Source organism: Panthera onca, chromosome A1 (genome assembly GCF_046562875.1).
Source record: "Panthera onca isolate mPanOnc1 chromosome A1, mPanOnc1 haplotype 2, whole genome shotgun sequence".
NCBI lineage: Eukaryota > Metazoa > Chordata > Mammalia > Carnivora > Felidae > Panthera > Panthera onca.
The window spans coordinates 5029067-5055606 of NC_138339.1; the positions used below are offsets into that span (position 1 = coordinate 5029067).

General features: G+C 53.9%; 1 protein-coding gene across 2 annotated transcripts in view; it reads left to right on the forward strand.

Moving 5' to 3' along the window:
- The window catches only part of TENT4A (terminal nucleotidyltransferase 4A), a 48335-nt gene that overhangs the window by 15892 nt on the left and 5903 nt on the right, over window positions 1-26540 (forward strand). For both annotated transcript variants that reach the window (XM_060634338.3, XM_060634339.3), the window contains exons 2-11: window positions 11200-11323; window positions 11876-11922; window positions 12854-12974; window positions 17087-17194; window positions 18393-18521; window positions 20934-21147; window positions 23312-23438; window positions 24432-24532; window positions 25133-25305; window positions 25732-25890. In XM_060634338.3, the coding sequence (XP_060490321.2) occupies window positions 11200-11323; window positions 11876-11922; window positions 12854-12974; window positions 17087-17194; window positions 18393-18521; window positions 20934-21147; window positions 23312-23438; window positions 24432-24532; window positions 25133-25305; window positions 25732-25890 (1303 nt within the window). The remainder of the gene's footprint in view (window positions 1-11199; window positions 11324-11875; window positions 11923-12853; window positions 12975-17086; window positions 17195-18392; window positions 18522-20933; window positions 21148-23311; window positions 23439-24431; window positions 24533-25132; window positions 25306-25731; window positions 25891-26540) is intronic.

Sequence of the window (26540 nt, forward strand, 5' to 3'; positions counted from 1 at the left end):
AGGAGACCAGGGTCTTAGAGAAGACTTACCACAGGCACAGGGATGTCTGCCCTGGAACCTTCGGAGGTAGAGTGGTGTCAGTTCACGAAGCTGATGCAATGGTTTTTGGTGGGTTATGGTTATGAGAGCAGTAATGTACTTGTTGAAGAGACCTGGACAATAGGGAAGAGAAGTCACCCATGATTTTCCTGCTGACACTCAAGCGTGTTTCTCTGCTGTTTTTAGTACTACTTTAAATACATTGCACAGGTGTCATTTTGTATTCGTTCAAATCTAATTCGCGATCAGTGCTTCCTTGGTCATTGGAAAGCTCTTTTAAACAATTTAAAAACGTTATGTGGATGTACGTTATTCCCCGAGTAGAGTTATAGTCATGACTTTGCATTCTTTATAAAGGGAGCCACGTTGCAGAAGTTTCTGCGCAGGTTTCTGTATGTCGGGTCACCTCCTGAGTGTGGCTTCCCAGCTTTGTGGCTAAATACTGAAGTTCAAACTACACAGCTCTGGGTCTGAGTCTCGGTTGCATGATCTTGGGCTGGTTACCACCTGCCTAACGAATAGTTTTCTCATTTGTAAAGAGAAGACAGTGTTTGCTTTCAGGACTGGGAGGCTCATGAAAATGCTGGTAACATAGACAGTACTGTGTAGCATTCCGGAATATTAACGTTTTCAGACTCTTACTAATCTTCCTCAAACGATGATTGTCTTCATGGAGGGTCGGGATCTCTGGAAAGAGGACAGAACGTGTAGCTGTGTTCATTTCAAAAACTGTGCAGCAACTCGAGCTGGCAAACGGCTCAGGATCTGGGCTTTTAGACGCAGCCATACGGTTCCCCCTGAGCACCCTACAGGTGGCCACGGTGCTTGCTGATTGTGCCGTGGCTGCTGTGCAAGTCTTGGTGGCAATGGCCTGAGCCAGCGCAGGAGAAAGCCAGCGTATGTGGCTCAGCAGAGTGCCTTCTTGGCCTCTCCTTGCCCCACAGCAGCTCTCCTAGCTGTGAGCTAGTCCTTAGACTTGTAGGTCGTGGATCGCACTGTGGGCTCCGTAGGGCACCAGTGTCAGGAGACTGAGCCCTTTGGTCGTTTTTGCCTCTTACGAGTTGTGGACGTGCTAATAAGCAAACGGGTTTTCTCCAGCTGGTACCCGTGGCATGGGATAGGTTCTCGGGGGTAATAATACAAAATGGTTCTGAGTAGCACTAACCCCACCACTGGACTTACTATTGACTCAGCTTGTGAAATGCTGGGTTAGATTCACTCTGGTCTGTAGGAAGCTCCCGGGTGCCTCACTAGAGTTCTCTTTCTAGAAGCCATGTCAGAATATCCTTTCTTCTCTAGCAGTGAGTTCAGGAGAAATGCGTTAAATTAAGTACTTTTGTCATGGATTAATTATAAGCTTCTGGTATCTGAGTTCTTGCTTTCTGTTGTGAGGGGAAGAGAAGACTGCTGTGGATCTGTGGTGTCTGAGTGGCCCCAGGGCCTTTGCTTGGCATGTGCAGTGTGCTTGGGTTTGCTTTGCTAAGGTAGAAGAGGTTCATTTCCTTTGCTGGCCTTCAGCTTAGGTTCTGAAAGGCCCTCAGACATCTGCCTGCACCAGGACTCACTGTCGGCCGAACGATCCCAGGAGGGGTCTTGGACGGAAGGGGATAGAAAGCGCACTTTTATTGGGAGCTGAGTGTGCACGGGACCAGAGTTACAGCATTGATGATTCCAAAGCTGCAGCGCCCTTCTGACCTGGCTGTTTTGTGAATGCTAGCTGGGTTTAGCCTCTTCAACCTGGGTTGGCCGTGGCCTGCCCCACGGCAGCTGTGCCCTCCCAGCCCATCCTGCCTGCCCTCCCCCAGGGAGGTACCTCCTCTTCCTCTCTGTTGCTCTCGACCCCCTCCCTTTGTAGCAGCTTCCCAGGGGCCTCGCTCTTCCACTCACATGTTAAACCACGTGCAGGTCAGCTTTGTTCAAAGCCCTTCTGCGGAGAGACGGGTACACAGGTGGGTCTCTGGAGCGGGAGTGCTGGGGGGCAGGCCCTTCACGCAGGCTGACGGGAGCCTGGCGTGGAGCTGCCGCGTCAACGGCAGAAGTAGAGGAACGCCCTGGAAGCACTGGGTTCTCATCTGCAGTTCCGGTGGTTTCCTTCCACTTCTGAGCTTGTATTTTATTTTTTTTTATTTTATTTTTTATTTTATTTTATTTTATCTTATTTTATTAATTTAATTTAATTTAATTTTATTTTTAAAATTTTTTTAATGTTTATTTCTGAGACAGCAACAGAGCATGGTGGGGGAGGGGCAGAGAGAGAGAGGGAGACCCAGAATCCGAAGCAGGCTCCAGGCTCTGAGCTGTCAGCATACAGCCCGATGCGGGGCTCGAACTCACACACTGTGAGATCATGACCTGAGCCAAAATTGGTCACTCAACCGACTGAGCCACCCGGGCACCCCAGTGAGCTTGTATTTTAAAAAACAAATAAATTTTTGAAAGCCTTCTTCAAGGTTTTCTAAATACTTGGTGCAGATGTTAATTGCCTTGTAATATAATTAAAAATAAATAAAAATGATTCATAATTGGTTCATTAACCGTATCCGTAAATGGGTAATTTAAAGAGGATCATTCACCCCCGAAAATAGAAATGATTCAGCCTTTCCCTCGTGGAAGTCTGCACTTGCCGTTGGCTTAGCAGCCCATTCTTTTCAGTTCGGATCTGAGTCAGCACCTCCCTCTCTGCCGTGTGTGCAGTGGGGTGGAGTCTGAGTCCTTCGTCCCCCTGCAGGTTCATCGGCGCGTGCTTTAAAATGGACAGACTCCAGAGGTTAACTCCAGATGGTTTCATCAAGGCAGTGGTTTTGGCAAAAATGTCGACAGTGAACATGTGGAGTCAAGGGGAAGGAGCTCCAGTTTATGAGAAACCGCTGGCTTTTTAAGGCTTTTGAAAGGTTTTTTGTTTTGCTACAGTTTAAGTTCATGTATTTATTTTGAGAGAGAGCATTTGCTGGTGCGCAGTGGGGTGGGGGGTGGGGCAGAGAGTCCCACGCAGGCTCTGCGCTCAGCGCAGAGCCCGATGCAGGACTCAAGCCCAGGAGCTGTGGGATCGTGATCTGAGCCAAAATCAAGATTCAGACGCTTAACCGATGGAGCCGCTCAGGTGCTCTGACTGACGCTGTTGGAAGGTTTTAAGAAGAGTTGGAGGAAGTGGGGGAGAGGAGGGAATAAGTTAACAGTCGCACACAATTTCTGGTGTTTTCTATTGCATTTTCCTTTGTGATGGAAAGCGTGCTTCTCCCCCAGCATTTGGAATTGACCAGGTTCACGGGGCATATGGTGAAGGTGAACTGGAACGTGTGACTAACAGGACCGACAGGGACCATGGGGACCAGGGAGGGGTCTGGGAACCAGCGTTTAGGGTTTGAGACTTCAGTGAGCCAGGAACATCCACCCTGGTGGCCCTGTGGAGCACAGCTCGTATTTAGAGAGGCGGGTGCCGAAATCTGGGGGCTGCGTCCGAGGCCCTGTGCACGTTCGTTGGCATCCCTTTTCCCTTAAGGAGATGGTGACCAAACCCTCACCTCCGGCCATCGCTTTCCTTGGAAGAAACCGCGGGATTTGAAATCTAGGGGAACAGGCAAACCCACCTGTGCTTCCCGCCTCCCGGGCCAGCATCGTTACCTGTTCAGCACGTTTCCTTTGCCACTTTTCTTCCCGTGTGTCTTGCTTACAATACGTTTGATCATCTTCGCTTCTGGCCCCTGTGTCTTTGTGTCCGTTACCTGCTGCAGCACCCCTACCCGTCCTGCATGGTGGGCACAGAGAAGCCACCTTTGGGTCACTTGGCAGAGGGTCCCGTGGCTGGGAGGGGGGGTAAGAGCTGGCTCTGCCTGGGGCTGGGCACCAAGTCCTCCCCGGGGGAGGGGGGTGCTCGCCTTGCAGCACCTTCAGAACCAGCCAGCCCTCCTCGCTGGCTTCGATGCAGATTAGACGAAGTTGGGAACCATGTAAGCCCGCCAGCTCAGCTTCTAAAATCAGACGTCCTCCCACAGTGGTCGTCTGTGTTCATCAGTAGCCCCAGGAGCTGCTAAATCAGATGTTTGGGTTTGCTAACCAAATAGTACATTTCACCCTCCAAGATAGCTCACGGAGTTGGGTTTCATAAATATTTACAGCAACCATACACCAGGTGCTAAGACAGATACCGAAACATTACTGATCTTCATATTTGGTACTAAAAGCAGAATTTGCAAAACCTACTAGAAATTGAGCAGTCATTACCTTTTGAATGGGGTTGGACTCTTGGAAGAGAGCAAACTGTGGATGAGAAATGTCTTGTTTTTCAAAGAACTGTATTTTCTAATACCTAGTTTAAGAGTACGCTGGGAAATGGTGCTTCAGAAGTCGAGTACTTTCATGATTAAAACTGAAATTTACTGAAAACTCTGCCCTCACCATTCCCGTCTTTCTTAAAATACCAGAAAATGCATCGTTCAGGGCTCTCTGCAGCGAGTGCCACGTGCAAAGGTGAGATCTTCCACATGGGATCTCAGAGCGCCCCCGACCCGAATGGGCCGGGCGCCTCGCTGGGGCACCTGCGTTCCACCGCCCAGAGACGCACGCGCTGCTCGCGGCCTCCTTTCCCACCGCGCCTGCCCAAATTGGTGACCCGCTTCCGAGGAGGCTGCGACGCCACCACTGAGCAGTCAGAAGAGCAGTGTCACGGCCCCCAGCAGCGCGTACACCTGGCTTCTCTGCTTAGTAGGAAGTTTGCGCTGCTCAGAGGCTCCCGGGTTTGCGCACGGCTCTGAGGCTGGAGAGTGCGGCGGGGAAGGCGTCACGTTCCCGGGGGTCCTTGCTGTTACTCTTGTTGCCTCCCCGGGACTGGACGCCTTGTGGTCAGCTTCTAGTTCCCGCATTTCGTTGGGTCCTGATGCCATTGTATGCAAAACCCTGACCCATTTGAAGTTGTTTTCGTGGGTCAGAAATATAAACTTCATATAGACAACTTCCTGGAGAGATCAGCTGACCCGAAAAAGATGCACCATCGTGAAGTGTACCACGAAGGAAGAAAAGTGTTTAATTTTAAAATTGATCTGATGCCCGGGCGTTGATTGAAAACTGCATCCCAGTTCCAGGCATGTTAGAACGTTGGGGGAAAAGAGTGCCTTCCAGTGAGACGGGAAGAATAGTCTGCCCAGTTCTGTAATTCGATCAGCGTCTTTGGAAAATGCGGTAATCAGGCACCATTGTTACTAACATCTTGTTAAGCTGTTAAACCACACTTTTGTAAATGTAACAGTAAGTACGTGTCTAAATTCTATCAAGAACTGCAATGTTTAGTTTTGACAGACATGACTGTCTCTTATCCACTGTTAGCCCTGAGATTTAAGAACATCTGTTTTGGAGAAAGTTTGCAAGAGAGAGTCCCAAGACCTGTTAGAAGTTGCTTTGTCTTGTTTGTTTTTAATCGAGGTAGAGTGGGTTTGCAGTGTCAGTTTCAGGTACACAACGTTGATGCACCAGTCCCCTACATGACTCAGATGTGGCCACCATCTGCCACGTGCAGTTATTACGGTACCGTCGACTCTGGTCCCTGTGGTGTACTGTTCATTCATCTCCGTGACCAATTTTAGAGTTGGAAGTCTTCCTCTTTTCATCCTTTCCGCTTATCTGCCCATCCCCGCACCCCCCTCCCTTCTGGCAGCCCCCGGTCTGTTCTGTGTGTTTAGGAGTCCACTTCTGTTGTTTGTTTGCTTGCTTGTTTTATTTTTTAGGTTCTACATATAAGTGAAATCATATGCTATTTGTCTGTATCTGACTCACTTCACATAACATGCCCTTCAGGTCCATCCTGTGGTCCCAGATGGCAAGATGTCGCTCTTTTCTGTGGCCGAGTAATATTCCGCTGTGCAGGTCCGCCACATGTTTGTCCATTGGTCTGTCAGGGACACTTGAGCTGCCTCCACGTGTTGTCTGTACAGACGGCCACAGACACGCGAAGAGATGCCCAAATGCAAATCAAAACCATCACGAGATATCACGTGTCAGAGTGGCTGGTACCAAAAGCACAAGAAATAACCAGCGTTGGCACGAACGTGGAGGGAAGGGAACCCTGTGCACCATCGGAGGGAACGTCAGTTGGTGCAGCTACTGTGGAGAGCAGCGTGGGGGCTCCTTAAATACATACAGAACTACCCTCTGATCCAGCAATCCCTCTGCTGGGTGTTTACCCAAAGGAAACGAAGATGGTGCTGGGAAAAGATCTGTGCCTCCCTGTGTTCTTTTGCAGCATTATTTGCCACAGTGCGTGTTTGTCAACTTGGGCTCTGGTTGCAGGGTTGTGTGCGCCTGGTGGGGCCCCGCAAGCGAGACTGATCCTTGGGTGGGGGGGTCGCTTCTGCCTTCGGGGGCTGCCAGGTCCTCCAAGGGTGAGAAGAGGGAGGATCTGGGGGGTGAGACAGAGCCCGTGCGTGCAGTTCTGGGAAAGCTCGACAAGTGTGCCCTAAGTGGGGCTGCCCCTGCCTGCCCCGTGTCTCATTTGGCCTGTCTTGGGGGGAGTCAGGAAGCGGCCACCCGGGCCGCGCGAGAGGCCTGCTAGTTCGCGTGTGGCTGTTTAGATTTACGTTCAGGCAGATTAGAGCCCCGGGTCCGCGGTTGTGCACGTGCGCCACTATGTCCCGGGTGCTCAGTGGCCCTCGCACAGCACGTGCCATCTCCACGGCCAGCTGTGTGGGGAGCAGGTACCCCTCCTTTCCCGGAGGCGGCCTTGGTACCTGCGCGCCCCTCGCCGGTCTGCTCTGGGAGACCTCTCCCGGAGTCCACTGCCTCGTGTGGGGCAGTGGGAGGCCTGACTCGATACCCTCTTTTTTTTTTCCAGGGCATCTATATTCATCGTTAGAAAATGCACAAGGCAAAGAGAACTTAAAAATCACACTCTGGTCATCTAAAATGCAGTTGACTCTTTTGTGTTCATTTTTTAATTTGTATGATGAGCACGTTCTTGAAAAAAAAAAAAAAAACAATCTGCATAGAAGTCTTGAGATTCGAAAGTGGACTGTTCTCACGCCAGCCCATCTGAGTCTCCTGGGTGGGAACGCTGTGAGCGTCAGCAGGTGGCCTTTTAGACCTTGTCCTGTGCTTAGTGCTGCACACAGGGAGGGGCCGGGCACTCAGACACAAGTGGGGCCGGGTCTGTTATCAGTCTTTGTACCAGCAGGCTGTCGTGGGATCTTCCTCACCGGGGCACTCACATCTTCTGTGTTCTTAATGAGTGGACAGCGTCTCCTGTGGGACCAGGTCTGATGGCCCCAGTCCTGCACTGAGCAGGCCCTGCAGATTCTTGGGGGGGGGGGGGGGGTTCAGGGTCTCAGCACAGGTTTCCGGAAGTGGAATGACTGGGCTCAGCCTTTTGATAAATTGTCAGCTTACCCCAGAGTATGCCAGGGCCTGGTCTTTCTGCAGAGTCAGATTCGTCCTATTTCTGCCATGTGCAGTTGCCGGTCGCTTTTTAATTTGTTTACCGTCAGCATGTTTTTGGAGAGAAGTTCTTCAGTCTCTGTGTTGTGATTGTTGTCGTTTTGTATGAGAGCGTAGAAAGGCCGTCTTCAAGTCCAAGCTGGTGATGGTTCCTTGTGGGTTTTTCCTTCTCATGTTTGACTTTTTTCACTTAAAAAGTTCCACTCTGCATCTGTATTACATTTTCAAGTGTAGAACAAGGTGGGACTCTTACACCGTTGTTTTTAGGCGCCTGTTCAGGATTCAGTTTGGCTACAGAGAACAGAAGTAATGGAGTGTTGGTGGTCCAGTCTAGATCATGGGGTTGGCCCACTGCATTCACCTGCCCTCCTTGTTCCATACCTGGGGCCTTTCTCGCAATCGATCACATGGGCCTCTCTTCCCTTAAGAAACCTTCCCAGGAAATCTCATTAAATAATTGTAGTGTCCTGGTGGTTTTGACATGCCCCCTCTGTGATCCGTTATAGAGGAGATTTTTCTATGATGGTCACAGCACAGAAATTTCCATGGAAGATTTGGAGACCGAATGCTGGTGGCTGACATTGAGCCCTAAGAGATCATGACTAATCGCAGACACGGAGACTTCAGTGTGGTTTCATGTAGATGTCTTGTCAGATGTGCAATGCCTTTGAGGTTTTGATGTGTGAGAAGAGTGAGGCTCCTCGCTTTTGCTGCTGTGTGGAAGTGATCGCGTGGACATAAATGACGATGGACGAAACTCTGAACCACTTGGGAGAAGTGAGTGTGCCGGTGGGTTCGGGGTCGGGAGTGACAGACTGATAAGTTGACCTGTGGGGTGTGTGATGCCTGCAGTTGGGCCTGTGGCTGATAACACTTCGTTGTGAAAGTGAATTGTCGACAACATAAGACGCACTTTCTTAAAGTGATGAAAACTACGCGTAATGTTAGGCGTGAATAAAATAATCCAAACTTGCATTTAGCCCTGTTTGGAATGTTAAGTTTGGGTGTATTTCATGGGGAATGTAGATGTTAAATGACAAGGTCCTAAGCGAAGCATTCATTTAGTCAGAGCTTGCTTTGATTCATCCCACACACTGCAGTCAGATGCTCCCCAGGAACCGGCACTGTTCGGGTGCTGGAGGCCAGGCAGCGAGCGGGGAGGCCCTCGCCATGCCGTGGGAAGGACGGAGGGGGCAGTGAAGGCGGGGGGTGGGAGGGCAGAGGTGTGCTGCCCCCCTTGTCCTGTGTTTTTTGTTTTTTTCTTTTCATGTTTATTTTTGAGAAAGAGAGAGTGGGGGAGGGGCAGAGGGAATGAGGGAGAGAGGATCTGAGCGGGCTCCGAGCTGTCAGCACAGAGCCCGACTCGGGGCTCCATCTCATAAACCGTGAGATCACCACCTGAGCTGAAGTCGGACGCTTAACCGACTGAGCCACCCAGGCGCCCCTGTCCTGTGGTGTCTGTTGAGTTGCTCTGATGGCACAGTCCTTTTCGGGTTGGGGTTGGGCGGTCGTCCCCTCCCTGCTCGATTCCCCCACCCTCCTCACCCAGCCCTGGGCGCCTCCTCAGCTGAGGGAGGGCTCCGCAAGGACCCTGCTGAGTAAGAGCAAGCAGCCGAGGGGGCTCTCGGGGTCTGCCCACATGTGGTGATGGCTACAGCTTCCTGTCTGTCTGCACCCACGGTGTCGTCGCAGCCCAGAGCGCCGTGGTCCCCGCAGCCGCAGGAGTCGCACCGTGGCTCGCCGACCCTGCTTGCCTCCAGAAAGGGCCGGCGGGGGCTTCTCATCCAGTCCCTGCGTGCGCCGGGAGTGCCCTTCTTATTCCCAGAAGGCACAGCAGGAGTCCTCTTGCTGTCTGGTCTCTTGTCACAGCTGTTACCAGTTAGGCCCGACGTAAGCCGCATTTCAGGTCGGTGCGTTGGCAGAGCATCTCCTCTTCTCGGCGGAACGCGACCCTGAGACCGGGAGGCCTCATGTTGTACCTGGAACCACTTCGAGCTCTGTGAACGTGGGCCTGCCTCCACCTCGTCCTTCGTCTCTCCTGAAATGTGGGCGGGGGTGGGAGGGGAGACGCCAGGCAGCCCCGTCTTCTGTCTCCAGCCGGTCAGTGCACCTGCGGTAAAGCGGACACGGTGTGACGCTCGCTGGTGGTGTCTGTGCAGACGACAGCGAGGGGTCCCTCCTGCTCCTTCCTTTTCTGGAGCCTTGAGGGTGATGAGGGCAGAGGCCTGGGACGTCGGGGGCTGAAATTCTCACGTTGTCACTTGTGAGATGTTGCATGCGGCTTAGAAGGAAGTTGACGGTCCTGGTGCCTTCTATCCTGCAGGTGCCGGCCTGCAGTGACGTTTTGGGAAAGTGGCACGCCCCGTTTGCCAGATGTTTTCATGGGTTAGGCGTGTGGGATGTGGATAGAATTCCAGATGCTAGCTTGGGTATTCCCCTTCTGCGACTTGGGTCGGTCAGCTATTTAACTTTTCTAGATCTGTGTCTTTATAATTTTGCCTCCAAATTTCATACCTCTGTCATCAGAGGGGTCCTGAGAGGCCCTGGAGCCCGTGTGCTCTTGTGCTGGCTCAGGCAGCAGCGTGCTTGGGTGGGATTTTCGTTTTTTGATTTCCTACGAAGCTGAACATGATAGGCCTGATTTTAAGCTCCAGTGGTGGCCTGAATCTAACTGGCCTACATCCAGTGCAGATGTACCCAGGGCAGAGGTGTGGGGGATCGCCGACTGCCAGCTAGAGCCCCCAGCGAGCTTTCAGCGGCCTCCAGGAGCCTGTCAACCGGCTGCTGAGTGTTAGGAACGGTCGCTGCACAGGGATTTCGGGGTGCCGGGGCAGAGCTCCAGGCGAGAGAGTGGAGGGCCGCCTTGACAAGGAGGGCTGATGGGAATCGTGAGGTGATGTGATGCCCCTTGCCTTTGTCACGTGACACTAACAGGTCCTGTTGAGAAGTGTCGCCTTCTATCATGCGGACTGTTCTGCTAGCTGTCGCACTAACGTTATGTTATTATCAAGCAGATTCTATTTTGTCATTTCTTTGTTCACTGATTGGACTTAGAGAGGAAGTAGGTGAATTGGATTTGTTTTGCTTCCCAGGATTAGATCACCTGCCCCATAATTTAATCCCTGAAAGTGACCGAGGATGACCATCTCTCCCTCCTGCAGAAGGAGGCTTCCGTGTAGATCCTTGGCCCTGAAACCGAGCTCCATGAGCCAGGGCCTGCCACGGGATGGGCTTTTCCGGCCGCTACTTAAGGAGATCTTTGTTAGGGAGAGAGGGCCTCGCACTGGCACCGCACCCGCGTCTGCTTGTGGGCCTCCTGGTCGGCTGGTGCCTTTGGGGGGTGTACCCCCAAGTGTGGTGGCAAGGGCGAGGGGGCTCTTGTCCCCAGGGTGCGGTGGGATCGGAGGCCTGGATGCCAGGCCGGCCCCGCTCTGCGCTCTGTGGACGGGCTTCCCTCGGCTTCTGAACGTGGTCCCCGCGGGGATTGTTCTGGAGGGTCCTGCAGGGCCGAGAGGAAGCCTCTGTGTCCTGGCAGACTTCCCCAAGTCCGCCCGTGGTGGCCAGGCGTGTCGGGCCGCCGTCGCCCACGGCGTGTTCATTCCGTCCTGTGCCTGCTGAGGGGAGAAGAGCCGGGGTGCTCTGGGCCCAACGGCTATTCCAGAGTCCTGTTGATCGAACAGCAGAGTGGATGTGGTTGACTTTCAGAGCAATAACGCGTGTGTTTTCTCTTTTGTCCACCAGACTTCATGAGGAAATAATTGACTTTTATAACTTCATGTCCCCTTGTCCTGAAGAAGCAGCCATGAGACGGGAGGTGGTGAAACGGATCGAAACGGTGGTTAAGGACCTCTGGCCAGCAGCTGATGTGGGTGCCCTGTTCACTGTGCTTCTGTGTCAGGCCGGGGCCTGGGCTCTCCTTGCCCGGGGCCGTGCTTCCCCAGGGGCGGCCCTGGGGGGGTGGCAGGCATCACCCAGGAGTTTGTTAGAAATGCACGTTCCCAGGCCCCCGCCTTGCACCTTCCGGACTCCGAAATCCGACCCCTTGCCCTCACTCCACAAGCGTCCTGTGCCCACGGCACCCATCCTGTTGTTGGCCCCCCTCCTGATGGCCGGGCTGGTGGAGGGCGCGGCAGGGTGGGGGGGTCCCCGTGGGCACGGGCGGCCACTCCGTTCCCTTCCTCTTGGAAGATGACCTCCCACACGGTTGTCTTTCAACCTCTGCGCCCTGGGGTTGGAGGGTTTGAAAGCAGCTCTGAAAAGTCCTCTGCTCTGAGCACTTGTGGGAAAGGCCAGTAATTGTTTCATCTCTCAATTTTGAGTTTTAAAAAATTCTTCTGCGGGGGGGTGTGGGGGGGGGGGTGGAGGGCTGCCTGCTCGCACTGGCCTGTGCTGTAAGACGACCACTCTTTTCTTTCAGGTACAGATATTCGGCAGCTTTAGTACAGGCCTCTATCTTCCCACGAGGTGAGTACCAGGCTGCCCTGCACAGGCCGGCCCGACGGCCACTCATCTGGGGCGGGCGACATCTGAGTGCGCGGTCAGGGCTAAACGCAGGCTCCTCGTATTCAGATCCCAGGCTAGAAACGTAAGCTAGAGGAAGAGACGGCAGCACAGAGGGAACAGGGCAGGAAATAACATTTAATCTAGTGTTGTAATAACTGATTGCGTTTCCCCTCTTGCGCTTGATTTGGGGTGTCGCAGAGATGCTGGCCGTTAGGAACGTGAAGATGAGCGGGAGGGCCGTGGGAAGACAACGCAGTAGAGAAAACTCTGAAAGTTTTGGGTGTGTTTTTGAAAGCTGATCTGATGTTTCAGTGAAGATTCCAGCAGAATTCTATTCAAGCAGTATTTTGTATTTGTATTTAATTGAAAAGCAGCCAACGAGGTAGCCTCCTAAAGTTGTGCTTCAGTATTTCCTCGTCAAGAACTATCTGGATACCCAGATCAGTTTTATGTGCAGTATTTCGTTAACAGCTTATTTTCTCCGAACCCACTGTTAACATTTGGAGACTGAACAGGGCTGTAATCCCAGGATTTGGGGATAGCCCTGGCAGGGCCCGGAGGGAACAGAACAGATCCCGGGTACCCAGGAGCCACAGGTCAGCCAGAGTGGTGCAGTGTAGGCAACAGTGTAGACGGAGGGCCAGGAAACCTCCGAGGAGCGTTTCACCCTCCTTACTTACCTGAGGATGCTGGGAGATTCTTCCCGCCTCTCGGCTCTCCGCCCACACGTTACCAGCAGCTCGCACACCGCGTTTTCTCTCTCCCTCAGAGGGATGTGCCCGGTGGGGGTGGGTGTGCCCCTCGAAGGAGTTGTGAGTGTGTGCCCCACGTGCGCGTGTTACTGCATACTGATGTGAGCGGGTGGCTCACGGTCACGTGTTCTTCTGTCCAGCGACATCGACTTAGTGGTCTTTGGAAAATGGGAGCGCCCTCCTCTGCAGCTGTTGGAGCAGGCCCTGCGGAAGCACAACGTGGCTGAGCCGTGCTCCATCAAAGTCCTTGACAAAGCGACGGTAAGTGCGGGCGGCTCGGGCCCCTCAGCCCCGGTTGGCGCTTGGGCACACCTGCCAGCTGCGGTGACTGTCCTGTGTCTTGAGCTCACGCTGTTTACGGGCGTCACTGCGTAGGGTTCTGAAGAGTTCTCTACGTCCGGTGTACATGCACCCGTGTTCGAGTAGCTAGGACTACCAGCCGAGCACGATTCTCACGGCACGTCGTGAGAGCATCACACGGTACTTGGCGCTGAAGTGCCTGCTTGGGCCGGGGCCAACCTCCGTCCGGATGCGTAAGGAACCGACGTGTTCCTGTGCTGCCCAGTCTCGCTCCCGTAGCCCAGTGATTAAAACACGGCGTTTGTTACACAGAAGACAGTGACCGTTTGCCGGCTTCTAGTTAAGCAAGAACCTGCCCACTCCTTTCATCGTTCAGACGCGTACCTGTGGAGACCTTTTATCTCGGGGACAAGTTGGAAGATGCAGGTGCTCTGACGTGCACTCACCCAGGTTTACCCAAGTCCAAGTCCGGGGCACACACTGCTCGGGCCCTCGACTCTCACTGGCCCCTCGCGTGGTGCCTCTCAGAGCCCCCCCGCCCTGCCCTCTGGGGCTCTGCCGTTTGTCCTTGACGGGAACAAGATGGCGGTGGTCTCTGACCAGTGTCCGGGTTAGATGCAGAGGAGAGGAAGAAGGCCCTGCTTGCCCTTGGCTCGGAGCACGGGGCGGACAGACGGTCCAGTCGGTGTCACAGGAGCTGCTGTGCACACCTCTCCCTCTGCTGCCAGGGGCCCGGTGTAGACTTCAGGGGAACCGAGCCACGCGGGTCCAGCACTGCTCGGTTCTCTAAGCATGAGCTGACGCCGGGCCGCCTTTTCTGCTCGTGGCCTCACCTGCTTCTCGTCCCGGGCTCCGGAGGCCGGCCTGAGAGCGGTGTTTAAGAAGGAAGCTTGTCTAGGGGCGCCTGGGTGGCGCAGTCGGTTAAGCGTCCGACTTCAGCCAGGTCACGATCTTGCGGTCCGTGAGTTCGAGCCCCGCGTCAGGCTCTGGGCTGATGGCTCGGAGCCTGGAGCCTGTTTCCGATTCTGTGTCTCCCTCTCTCTCTGCCCCTCCCCCATTCATGCTCTGTCTCTCTCTGTCCCAAAAATAAATTAAAAACGTTGAAAAAAAAAAAAAAAAAAAAAAAAAAAAAAAAAAAAAAGAAGGAAGCTTGTCTGTATTGAGCGACCGAGAAATAAGTATTGTGCTATTGTCGCTAATCTCTAGAATCTGTGAGTGCAGGAGGGTGTGTGTGTGTGCGTGTGTAGGAGGGTGTGTGTGTGGGTGCGTGTGTAGGAGGGTGTGCGTGTGGGTGCGTGTGTAGGAGGGTGTGCGTGTGGGTGCGTGTGTAGGAGGGTGTGCGTGTGGGTGCGTGTGTAGGAGGGTGTGCGTGTGGGTGCGTGTGTAGGAGGGTGTGCGTGTGGGTGCGTGTGTAGGAGGGTGTGCGTGTGGGTGCGTGTGTAGGAGGGTGTGCGTGTGTGTGCGTGTGTAGGAGGGTGTGCGTGTGTGTGCGTGTGTAGGAGGGTGTGCGTGTGGGTGCGTGTGTAGGAGGGTGTGCGTGTGGGTGCGTGTGTAGGAGGGTGTGCGTGTGGGTGCGTGTGTAGGAGGGTGTGCGTGTGGGTGCGTGTGTAGGAGGGTGTGCGTGTGGGTGCGTGTGTAGGAGGGTGTGCGTGTGGGTGCGTGTGTAGGAGGGTGTGCGTGTGGGTGCGTGTGTAGGAGGGTGTGCGTGTGGGTGCGTGTGTAGGAGGGTGTGCGTGTGGGTGCGTGTGTAGGAGGGTGTGCGTGTGGGTGCGTGTGTAGGAGGGTGTGCGTGTGGGTGCGTGTGTAGGAGGGTGTGCGTGTGGGTGCGTGTGTAGGAGGGTGTGCGTGTGGGTGCGTGTGTAGGAGGGTGTGCGTGTGTGTGCGTGTGTAGGAGGGTGTGCGTGTGGGTTCGTGTGTAGGAGGGTGTGCGTGGGGGTGCGTGTGTAGGAGGGTGTGCGTGTGGGTGCGTGTGTAGGAGGGTGTGCGTGGGGGTGCGTGTGTAGGAGGGTGTGCGTGTGTGTGCGTGTGTAGGAGGGTGTGCGTGGGGGTGCGTGTGTAGGAGGGTGTGCGTGGGGGTGCGTGTGTAGGAGGGTGTGCGTGTGGGTGCGTGTGTAGGAGGGTGTGCGTGGGGGTGCGTGTGTAGGAGGGTGTGCGTGGGGGTGCGTGTGTAGGAGGGTGTGCGTGGGGGTGCGTGTGTAGGAGGGTGTGCGTGGGGGTGCGTGTGTAGGAGGGTGTGCGTGGGGGTGCGTGTGTAGGAGGGTGTGCGTGGGGGTGCGTGTGTAGGAGGGTGTGCGTGGGGGTGCGTGTGTAGGAGGGTGTGCGTGGGGGTGCGTGTGTAGGAGGGTGTGCGTGGGGGTGCGTGTGTAGGAGGGTGTGCGTGGGGGTGCGTGTGTAGGAGGGTGTGCGTGGGGGTGCGTGTGTAGGAGGGTGTGCGTGGGGGTGCGTGTGTAGGAGGGTGTGCGTGGGGGTGCGTGTGTAGGAGGGTGTGCGTGGGGGTGCGTGTGTAGGAGGGTGTGCGTGGGGGTGCGTGTGTAGGAGGGTGTGCGTGTGGGTGCGTGTGTAGGAGGGTGTGCGTGTGGGTGCGTGTGTAGGAGGGTGTGCGTGTGTAGGAGGGTGTGCGTGTGGGTGCGTGTGTAGGAGGGTGTGCGTGGGGGTGCGTGTGTAGGAGGGTGTGCGTGTGGGTGCGTGTGTAGGAGGGTGTGCGTGTGGGTGCGTGTGTAGGAGGGTGTGCGTGTGGGTGCGTGTGTAGGAGGGTGTGCGTGTGTAGGAGGGTGTGTGTGTGGGTGCGTGTGTAGGAGGGTGTGTGTGTGTGCGTGTGTAGGAGGGTGTGCGTGGGGGTGCGTGTGTAGGAGGGTGTGCGTGTGGGTGCGTGTGTAGGAGGGTGTGCGTGTGGGTGCGTGTGTAGGAGGGTGTGTGTGTGGGTGCGTGTGTGTAAGCCAGGCGAGCACCGGGAGGGGTTTTGGGAAAGTGTCCCGTGAGTGTAGACAAGGAGGTGCCGTGCCCAGCGGTGATGGGGAGCAGGGATTGTTCATGAGGAATTGACTATGCTGTGGACGCGTGGGCTCCTTCTGAAACACTGTCTGGGAAGTTCTTTGGGAAAGCATTTTGTTTTTCTGCCCTCTTGGACCACACTCGCTGTAGCCGCCCATGCTTGCTGGCCTTGCTGGTCTCCAGGAGTCACGGTCACCGCCCGCTGGCCCATCCCTGTCACGTGTGTGGCCTTGGCAGTTTCCTGCCAGGTGCGTTTCAGGGCCCAGAAGAGGTGCGCACCCTGTCTCCAGACCTTTAATTAGACCAGTCGTTTTGGTGAGGGAAAGTGCTTTTTCGTTGCTTCCAGGCTGCCTTTTGTTCTGGAAGTACACAATTCATTTTCTGTGGGGGGTGGGTTGGGGAGGGGTGTGGTCAGTATGGCTGCTTGGGCAGCCCTCAGGAGGCAGGTTTTGAGCACCTTGCACGTCTTTATGATGAGAATGTTTCCAGTCTAGCTTCTTAACTCTGGGTTTTCAGGAAAGTGGTTTTTGTGTTTTGTTTTGCTTTTTTGTTTTGCTTTGGTTTTGTTTTTTAGTTAAATTGTCTTAGTGAAAACCCAAAGTAGGATTGTTTGGAGAAACATCAGCACGAAACATAATTTAAAAGCTGGCTTTGGAGTTCCTTTGAGTGTTTGCAGAAATTCTCGCAAACATAATTTGGGGACCTGGAGTTTCGCCCCATCACCAGGTGCCCCCGGGGGCGGGACAAGAACTTAGCCGGCTTCTCCTTGTGGAGCCCAAGCCTTCCCGCAGGTAGTGGCCATGACTGATGCTGAGTCCGGCCAGGAAGGCCGGGCAGAGGTGAGCACCGGCTGTTGTCGGGGGGTTTGGAGGAGGGTCTGGGACTCCAGGGACCCATGAGGTCAAGGTTCACACTGCAAAATCTCTTTTCTTCTTTAAAGCCTGGGACTCATGATCTCTCAGCTCTTTTGTGAGTTAGAAAAGAAAACCCCTCTGTACAAGTTCGGAAACATTTTGATATCAGACTGTGGTGAATGTTGGCCAGTAGAACCTAGTTGTTTTTTTACAATCCAATCTCTGCAGGTACCGATAATAAAGCTCACAGACCAGGAGACTGAAGTTAAAGTCGACATCAGCTTTAACATGGAGACTGGGGTCCGGGCAGCGGAGCTCATCAAGAATTACATGAAGGTGCTGTCGTCCGCGTTAGCGCTGTAAAAACGGGCCTTGTTACGTCAGCGTCTCACTTTAAACTCTGTGATGGTCTTCATGATAAAGGCAATACGGTTGAATTACTTATCTCCGATATTATTTCTAGAGATGCTTTGAAATTGTGTAGCTCTTTTGTAAGTTTTCACTTTCCACGCTGACCAGGAAGTAGAGTGTTATTTTAGAGAGCTTGGTGAAAATGTTCTTTCTCATTATTACAAACTGACCATCCCTGGAGCTCAGTGTGCCTGATTTGCAAGGGTAGTTTATCGGAAGTGGAAGACGTCCTGACATAGTTTGCTTACTTTGGATTGTCTCGGTGCCTGAGGGCGGGGTAGCCGACTTGTTCACTGAGCCCAACAGGTGTGGGGGTCCAGTGCGACGGGCGGTCTTTCCTCCCTGTTACAGGGAAAGAGGTGAAGCCCCTCACAGAGGCAACCCCAGTGTCACCGTCTGGACGCTGCCTCTTCCTGCAGGCCCAGGGACCCTGGTCCTTCAGTTTTTCCCTTTCCTCTGCCACAGCAGAACGTGAAAAACAGCAGCAGCTTCCACACTCTCCCCACCACCCCCACCCCTCACCCCCCTGCTTCTCCAGCCTCTGCATTTCCTTGTTCCCTTCACCCTGCTCTCCGTGGCCCTCTGCTCCTGTCCTCCCGACTCACGAGCTGCACACACACACACACACCCCACTCGGTCCTCTCTGGGTGCCTCGGGTGTTGTTTCCGGGTTCTTCCCGGCTCACTGCCACATCCCTCCTCTCCGCCTCCTCGCCCCCCACCCTGCACCTGTCACAGGGCAAGCCGGGCCATGGGAAATCATTTGAAGGAATACACTCATTCTTCCCTGACCTCCTCTTTGGGGATTGTTCATGCAAGTGTCCCTACCTCATCCCTGCAGAACCATAACCTGGGATGTGGCTCCTGGTGGGGGGCGGGGCATGTCTTAATAAGCCCCTCACATAATGAATTCTCAGGCCCCTAAAATTTGAGGATGACGGGCCCAGAGCCTTCCAAGTGGCAAGAGGATTAAGCTTTTTTCCTACTATGTGAAATTGGCTATGTGAAATCTTTAAAGGTATATTAACTAACCAATATTTTCTCTCTCTCTCTCTCTCTCTCTCTCTCTCTCTCTCCCTCTTTTTTTTTCTTTTCTTTTCTTTTTTTTTTTTTGGAATTTACAGAAATATTCATTGCTGCCTTACTTGATTTTAGTATTGAAACAGTTCCTCCTGCAGAGGGACCTGAATGAAGTTTTTACAGGTGGAATTAGCTCATACAGCCTAATTTTAATGGCCATTAGCTTTCTACAGGTGAGTGTGTGTTCTCTCTAGAGACCTTGACACTGAGACTTCGTAGGAGTAGATGCTTCCGTGATGTTCCAGAGCCCCTGCTCCACATGCTCCCACGGTCCTTGCTGCCCTTTACTCCTGTGTTCCCGTCCAGGAGAAATGAATCTCTGATTGTCGAGACAAAATTATTTTGATGAATGCTTCTTTCATTTTTCTCCTTTATAGGTTATTTTTTTAATTGATTGAGCTGCTACAGGGAGGGCGGGCTTGTCTGGTCAGAGCAGTCAGGCGTGCACCAGTCTGAACTCGAGAGCTCCGTACGTGTGGACGCTCTGGCGCCTCGATAGACCATAAAAAGCTGGTTTTCTTGGTTACTAACTGTGGCTTACTAAAAATTTGTCGCAGAAAAAAGTTGGGTACCATATACAATTGAAAAAGTTGCTGAAAAGAGAGTCTTTTTTCTCAGATCGACAAGACACAAATACTTTGTCTTGAATTTTATATCGCCCTTGTTTTGTTGAGGACCGTGGAGCAGCCTGTCAGTAGAAAACCTCCCCGAGTGTTCAATGCTGGGACGTCGATAAACTGTGCTTACGCTTGTTACCATGTAAGACAGTTTCTAAGTGAATGGAAACCTTGATGACCCCGTTTACGTTTTCTTGAAGGGTTCTCTGTTCGTCACACAAGCCTTGCGTGTGTATTTTAATGTGCCGGGCTACTCCTCCTTGTTTGCCGTTAAGTTTTGTACCTGTGATTGTGCTTGGGATTTTACATCCAAGGTTTGGCCCCTTTTTCTCCTTATTGTTCATACTGCTGGCTCAAGGCATGGTCACACCGCCTTTCGTTAGTCTGACTCCTCTGACCCTGGGGCACGTCTCTGCCGGAGATGCGTTAAGAAGAGCGAGACTGGGATTCCACACCTGTTTTCTTACGGTTTCTTACAGTTTGCTCCCAGCGCTTTGCCTCCACTTTGGCCTCCGTGATGCTGCCCTTGGACCCATTCTTCCCATTATTTTGAACTAAGTACAACGTACTATTCTGATTCCCTCCCGTTTTCCTGATTGGAACTATTTTCAGTCGCTTGTCGTCATGGCTACTGCCTGTTTTTATGGTGCCGGGCACTGGGCTCAGTGCCTCCTGGCACATTCCCCACGGGGTCCCGGGTGCAGTCCTGTGGCCCCGCAGAAGGCCACACGCGGTGTGCGTGGGATTGCCACTGGCCTCGTGCCCCCTGCTGCCCGGTGCATCGCGCCGCGAACCTGGGCCCCTAGCAGCGTCTGAGTCCATTTCGCGGCCCACAGAGGTGAGAGCCCCAACCTTGCACTGGGTGGCGCTCAGGTACTTGATTTTGACTGGAGGGCAAGCAGGAAGGAAGAGAAGCGGGGGGAGGGGGGGGTGGGCAGGAGCACGAATGCTGCCCTTGTGCCGTTGGCACGTGCAGGCACGTGCACACCCTCAGTTCTTGTGAGCCCCGGAAACAGCTGTCGGTGCCAGGAGCTGTCTCTCCTCAGGGACCTGTGTGAGTTTCCAGGAACCGTGGCTTTCACCCGGACGTGGCCGTCATTCTCCAGGCCCGCCCCGGCCGGCGTGACGCCCCACGTGTCCCGCAGTGGCACCATGAGCACACGTGCCCACTGAGCCCTCGCAGCCTGGCCAGCAAGGCCGATGGAGTTTTCAATTAATCTGTTTTAATTAATTTAACTATGAATGGCCACTCATGGCTTGTGGCTGTCACTGTGGGCAGCGCAGGCCTGCCTCCCGAGCCCCTTAAAGCAGGAGGGTGTCCAGAGGCTGCATCCTAGGTTCAGAATAAGTCTGTCACCCGCTTACAGAAAATGGGGCACCAAACTGAGGCTGGCACTAATCCGTGTGACGAGCAGGGATGTAAATTTGGTGTAAATGTTATGACACAGTACTAATCACCTGTACACAGTTAAAATTAATCTTCGCACATTCTGGTTGTGTGTCACGCTGTGACTCTCTCCGGTCTGACACTGCCCTCTATGGGTTGTATTTTGGAATAACGGAATTAAGGTTGCATGGAGTCTGTAACATTGCATTCACCGGCCAGAGGACTCTACGTTGTGGAGAAGACGCTCTGCGTATTTATCGGTATTTGCTAATCTGTGGTTAATCACATGTCTGCGTTAGTAGGAAGATGCTCTGTGGGTCACGAATTTCGGAGAATTAAACTGTAATAAAAAAACAGAGATGAGAAGGTTTTATTTCTTCTGAACTCTCTCTGTTGACGAAGGCTCTCCAGGCTCGGTTAGGGCCTGCTAACCTCTGCTGCTCGGAGCGTCCTCACAGAACTGGTGAGAGAGCAGGTGCCCCGGAGGGCGTTTCCTTGGAGAGACCAGAAGGTCTCCTGATTTCATGCAGTCTTTTCAGAAAGTGACTTGAATCCAAATTGTGGATATATTGCTTTTACAGTTGCATCCAAGAATTGATGCCCGGAGAGCTGATGAAAACCTTGGAATGCTTCTTGTAGAATTTTTTGAACTCTACGGAAGAAATTTTAATTACTTGAAAACTGGTATTAGAATAAAAGAAGGAGGTGCCTATATCGCCAAAGAAGAGATCATGAAAGCCATGACCAGTGGGTACAGACCATCGATGCTGTGCATTGAGGACCCTCTGCTGCCAGGTAAGGGCGCCTTGCTCTGAGTTAGCTGGTGTCTCCAGTGCACGCCGTGGCCGTGGCCGTGGCCGGGGCCGGGGCAGGTGGGGCCGGGAGGGGGCGTGTCTACAGTCCCTGCAGCCAAGGGCAGTGCACTGGGTTCCAGGCGGGTTCCTACTGTGCTGACAGTTAAGCGGGATACCTTCAGAACTCTTTCGTTTAATGCTTCTAGTTCTTACAACGTTGGAGTTTTGTTTCCATTCCTTGATTAACCAGAAAAATGTAGAAAGTGAAAATTAAGAAAAGTGTATTTTTTCTGATTAGTAAAGTATAACATATCCACATATCCGTCGTAGACCATTCACTTCTGAGAAGCAGGTCACACAGAAAATGAAAGTGTGCCGCAATCCCCTTCCGTTTCGGCGTGTTATCCCTCCAGGTTTTTCCTACACGGATATTAACATTTATTATTGTAATCTTACTAATTAAGTGGCCCCCATAATGCACACAGCTTTACAACTCGTCGTTCTAGTTAACAGCACATCCCAGGCCCCTTTCCTCTGTGCGTAGGCGTGTTCTGCTCCAAGGATTGCTGCGCAGACGGTCCTGAGGCGGCCTCCTCTTTCTCCACTTTTATTCCCACGAGCGGATTTGATGGCGCTCATGTCCCCGTTAGCGTAGGCACAGTCTTCTTAATCTTTGCTGGTCTAACAGAACCACGTAGTATAAATTTTCATTGAGTTTAGATTTCTTTTTCTTTCTTTCTTTCTTTTTTTTTTTTAACATTTATTTATTTTTTGAGAGACATAGAGCACAAGTTGGGGAGGGGCAGAGAGAGAAGGAGACACAGAATCCGAAGCAGGCTCCAAGCTGTCAACACAGAACGTGACGTGGGGCTCAGACTCATGAACCGTGAGATCATGACCTGAGCCGACACTCATGACACCCACCCTACTGAGCCACCCAGGTGCTCCGAACTTAGATTTCTTTCGTGGTTTAGTGAGGTTGACCCAATTTTTATTTATCAATTCCACAAATGTTTATCGAGCGTCTATTAGGTCTTACTGTTGGTGATAAAATCAGTGACGGACAGGTGACAGAGGAGGTGGGGGGGCAGGATGTCAGCTCCAGGTACACTGCCCTTCACCTGAGTGGTTCTGGGAGATCCCGCGCGTGTGTTAGGGAAGCTTTCCTTGTCATCACGCTGTCCTGTATTTCTCCCCAGCTTGTCTCTCACATCTGTATTTGGCATTTCTTGTTCAGTTACTATATATTTTTTAATGTCCTCAAGTGTAACAGTTTTTTTGTTTTGTTTTGTTTCGGGGCTGCTGGAGTGTGAAATTTACTTCTTAACAGCCTCTTGAAAGGAAACGTGCTGACTGTTCTGTCGTTCATAAATGACGTGACTTAACGCCGTGCTTTTTCTGTAGTGATTCCCCAGCAGTGTAGGAACACGTTTCACGTCTGTTTGTCTGTGTCTAATCAGTTAAGTTGGAGGTGTTTCCAGTGTCTTCACTATCTGCTTAAATGTACTTAAAAGACGAAAGCCTGCGTTATCACTGGATTGTATTACCAAATCTGGAAAAGGAAAAATCCCAGTACTTAGAATGTCTCCTAAAAAAGTCCTGCTTACTTGGATTGTGAAGGATGCTGATTAAAATTCAAAAATGTCCTGTGACAAAAGTTCCTCGACTGTGGCTCACTTGGTGACTTCCCTGTTGGCTCCATGCGCCCTGCGCCCGGCCGGTCCTCACCGGGGGAGAGTCTGGGCCTGCGGCCTTCTGCCCCGAAGGGCGGCCTCCCGCGGGTCCTGGTGGCGCTGATGGGAGTGCTGTGTCTCGGGCCAGCCGCCCGCCTCGTGCACGCCTGGCCAGCACCACCGTGGTCGGTCACAGTCGCTGCCTTGACTCTCTGGTGTCTTTGCCACCTGGGGAGCTGCCTGACTTTTTCACGGACTGTCACTCTGTCTCTGAATGACATCGCACGGAGGTAGACCCGGATCGTAGCCCGCGAACGTCAGGAGATGGGCGCCAGTGACGGGCAGCGTGTTGGCAGGCGCCTGGCTCGGCCTTCCTGGTGCGTCCGGAAGTGGGGAGGGCCCGCTGCAGAGTGACTCACGGGAGAAGACGGGAAACATCTGGATCAAGGGCCGGATGTTGGGCAGGGTTTGACAGCTGCCTCTCTCTTTCAGGAAATGACGTGGGCCGCAGTTCCTATGGGGCCATGCAGGTGAAGCAGGTGTTTGACTATGCCTACATTGTTCTCAGTCATGCCGTGTCGCCCCTCGCGAGGTCCTATCCAAACAGAGACTCGGAAAGGTAACGCAAGTCCCCTGTCGCTGTCCTGGGCTCGTGGCCCCCGCGGTGTGGCGGCCACACGCCTCGGCCTCTGCGGAGCCGGCCCCGCCTGCCCCTGTCATTGCTTGATGTGCCCCCGCCTTGTAGCCCAGGAAGATGCTGATGAGGAAGGCTGGGCGGGAGTTCAGGGTGGCTCGGCACCGAAACTTTCTTGTTTGGGGACTTGGCGGTTTCTTCAGGGCGTTTGATTTTGGGGAAGTGATTTCTGGCTTTTTAAAACTTGGGAACGTGATGCGTTTCCTTGAGGCTGTCTTCAAAATGCACATACTGAGTTCTGAGTGAGTGCATCTGGGCCTCTGGGCGCACAGGCCCCAGCCCTCCTCCCTGTGCGTGCTCTTTCTTGCCTCTCCATTTCAGAGGACTCTTACGGGTTGTGAGACGTGCCTGCGGCATAGCTGGGGGGGCGGATGGAGTGAAGGGGCGGTGGGAAGGAAGAACAATGAGGTGCTGGCCAGTGCTCGTGGAAACTGTGCCGGACGGGGAGTTTGAAGCCCGGCACTACCGGTGATTGGCTTGTCGAGGGTTTCGAGCCTCATTCCGCGCATGGTGCTCTCCGGCAGGGCTTTCGGCCCGGTGCTGGGTGCTGGGAGTCTCGGCCCTGGCTGCCTCCGCAGGGGATAACGCCATGTCAGACCTTTGTGAGTGCTGGGTGGGGGCGGGGGGCACTCCCCTGCTTAGACACCTCCTGGAAACTGTCTTTTGTAGGTAGCTGTAGGCCCCAAGACATCTGTACAAGCGAGCCCACCATTTCTATGCTATGATCTCAAAGCACATCTGGGCTCAAGCATCAGAATTCATATGTACTTTGTAAAATTATTTTAGCTTTCTTCCTACTATCTTTCACTTAGCAAAGGGATACGTTGTTAAAAATAGAGAATAGCCGGTCGCAAGGGCTTGTGGGCTCATAGTAGCTGCCGCCCTCCGCTGACCACCCCCCGCCGTGTCCTCCTGCAGCACTCTGGGAAGAATCATCAAGGTCACTCAGGAGGTGATCGACTACCGGAGGTGGATCAAGGAGAAGTGGGGCGGCAAGGCTCCCCCCGCGCCCGAGCCTGGTGAGACTTCCCTGCTCGCGTCTGTCACTCGTGCACTTTGGCACCTCGTGTGGCAGTGCCTCTCGGTCCCTCCGTGGTAACTGTCAGACTGAGAAAGTGCCTCGTCTTCTGTAGCGTAAGAGTTTGCAGCCATGAGATGTAGGCCCCTGGACACAGGACGTGTGCCACACGTGGACTGGTAGCGTCTCTTGTAGTAACTGCATTAAAAATGCGAAAAGAAACAGGTGAAATTCATTTTCACGTATTGTATTCAACTTCTGTTCAACACGCGACGTGTATAAAACATTTTTGAGAGGTTTTACTCCCGTGCTGCTGGGCCCGTGACACCCCGCGTGCACACCGCACGCTCCCCAGACACGGGCTGCGTGTTCAGATTTCGTAAGGTTTACAGCCGGAAACCGTTCCCGTAGCCACCTTGTTCTAAGCACATTTGAAGGCGTCCCAGTGCTGAAACACACAGCTTTAAAAACTAAGAAAATTGAATAAAGTTAGGAATTGAATTGCTCGGTCTCGTTCGCACCGGGTCCGGGCCCAGCGGCACCTGTGGGCCCACGCCCCCCGTCCTCTCAGGGAGGTCACTCAGGCCTGTCTCCCCCGCAGACGACAGAATTAAGATAAAGGAGCGAATCAGCGCGTGTGACGGGGACCAGCCGCAGCGCCGGGACCCGGAGTCCGCCTACGGCCAGCGCCTGACCCTGTCTCTGCCCAGCCCCCAGCTGCTCTCGTCCGGCTCCTCCACCTCCTCCGTGTCCTCGCTGTCGGGAAGCGACATTGTGAGTGCGCCGGCCGGGAGACGTCTCTGGCCGGCCTTTGAACTCTAGCAGCCCAGGGGTCCTCTCCCCTCCGTGCGTGTGTGGGTGGCGGGCACCCCAAGACCGCACCGACGGGTCCCCGCTCTGCCGCGGGCCTCTGCCGCCAGTCGGGGACCCCAGTCTCCGCGGGCCCCAGGAGCCGGCGTGCCGTCCACACGTCGTCGCTAGGGCGGACGCCCTCGAGTGGTTTTTTAAAGGCCGCCTGGAGACGAAACGTTGACGCGAGGGGTCTCCTGCGCAGCTCGAATGCTGTTCCGTCCGGAGACGACTGGAGGCCGCGTTGGGCAGCCTCGGGCTCCTGTGGCGGGGGGCCGATGGGCACGTGGGCTCCCGACCTTCGCGTCAGCGCGCCCGTCTTCAGCTCCCCGCCGTTGTTCCTGCTTGCAGGATTCCGACACGCCGCCCTGCGCGACGCCCAGCGTCTACCAGTTCAGCCTGCAGGCGCCCACTCCCCTGCTGGCCAGCCTGCCCACCGCCTTGCCGATGACGAGCGGCAAACCCCAGCCCGCCACCTCCAGAACGCTGGTCGTGACAACTAACACTCAGGTACGTGGCCGGCCGGCGCCCGTCCTGGGGGCGGGCCCTGGGACCGGCCGATGCTGTTGAAGCGTAAACGACTCCTGAGCTCTGCGGCAGGCACGTTTCTGCCTCGCAGGACCCCTCGTCTTTCGCGGATCGACGGGGTGTGACTTGGGTCGTTCTGTGGCAGAGCGCGTCCCCGAGGCCCACTCTGGGCAGGCGTGCACTGGGGGGACAGCTGGTCTCCCACCCTGACAGGGCTCTTGACGGGGTGCGGGCCGACCGTCTGTCTCAAGACGCCTCTGAGCCCCGCGTGCGACTGTTGTCGTTGGCGGGTCTGGCGCTGCCCCTGGGCAGGGAGGGGCCGTGGTCTCGGCGTCCTCTCCCAGTCTCCAAAAACTTCGACTCTTTCACGTCACTCATTAGGCAGTATTTATAGGGCTTTTTCTGTTAGAATATGTTTTCTGTTGTTGTTTTTTAATTTAGACAAAACTAGATGTCTGAAAGGTAATCTCAAAAAACACTAAATTTGGTGGCTCTTCCCAATTACACACAATTGAGTACGTGTGTGGAGAAACCCAACACAGGGATTTGCCTTTCAAGAAAGGTCATCTCTACAGTGCGGGTTATGAGGTGAGCGTAGAGGGACGTGGGCGCAAGCGTACGGGCTCATTGCT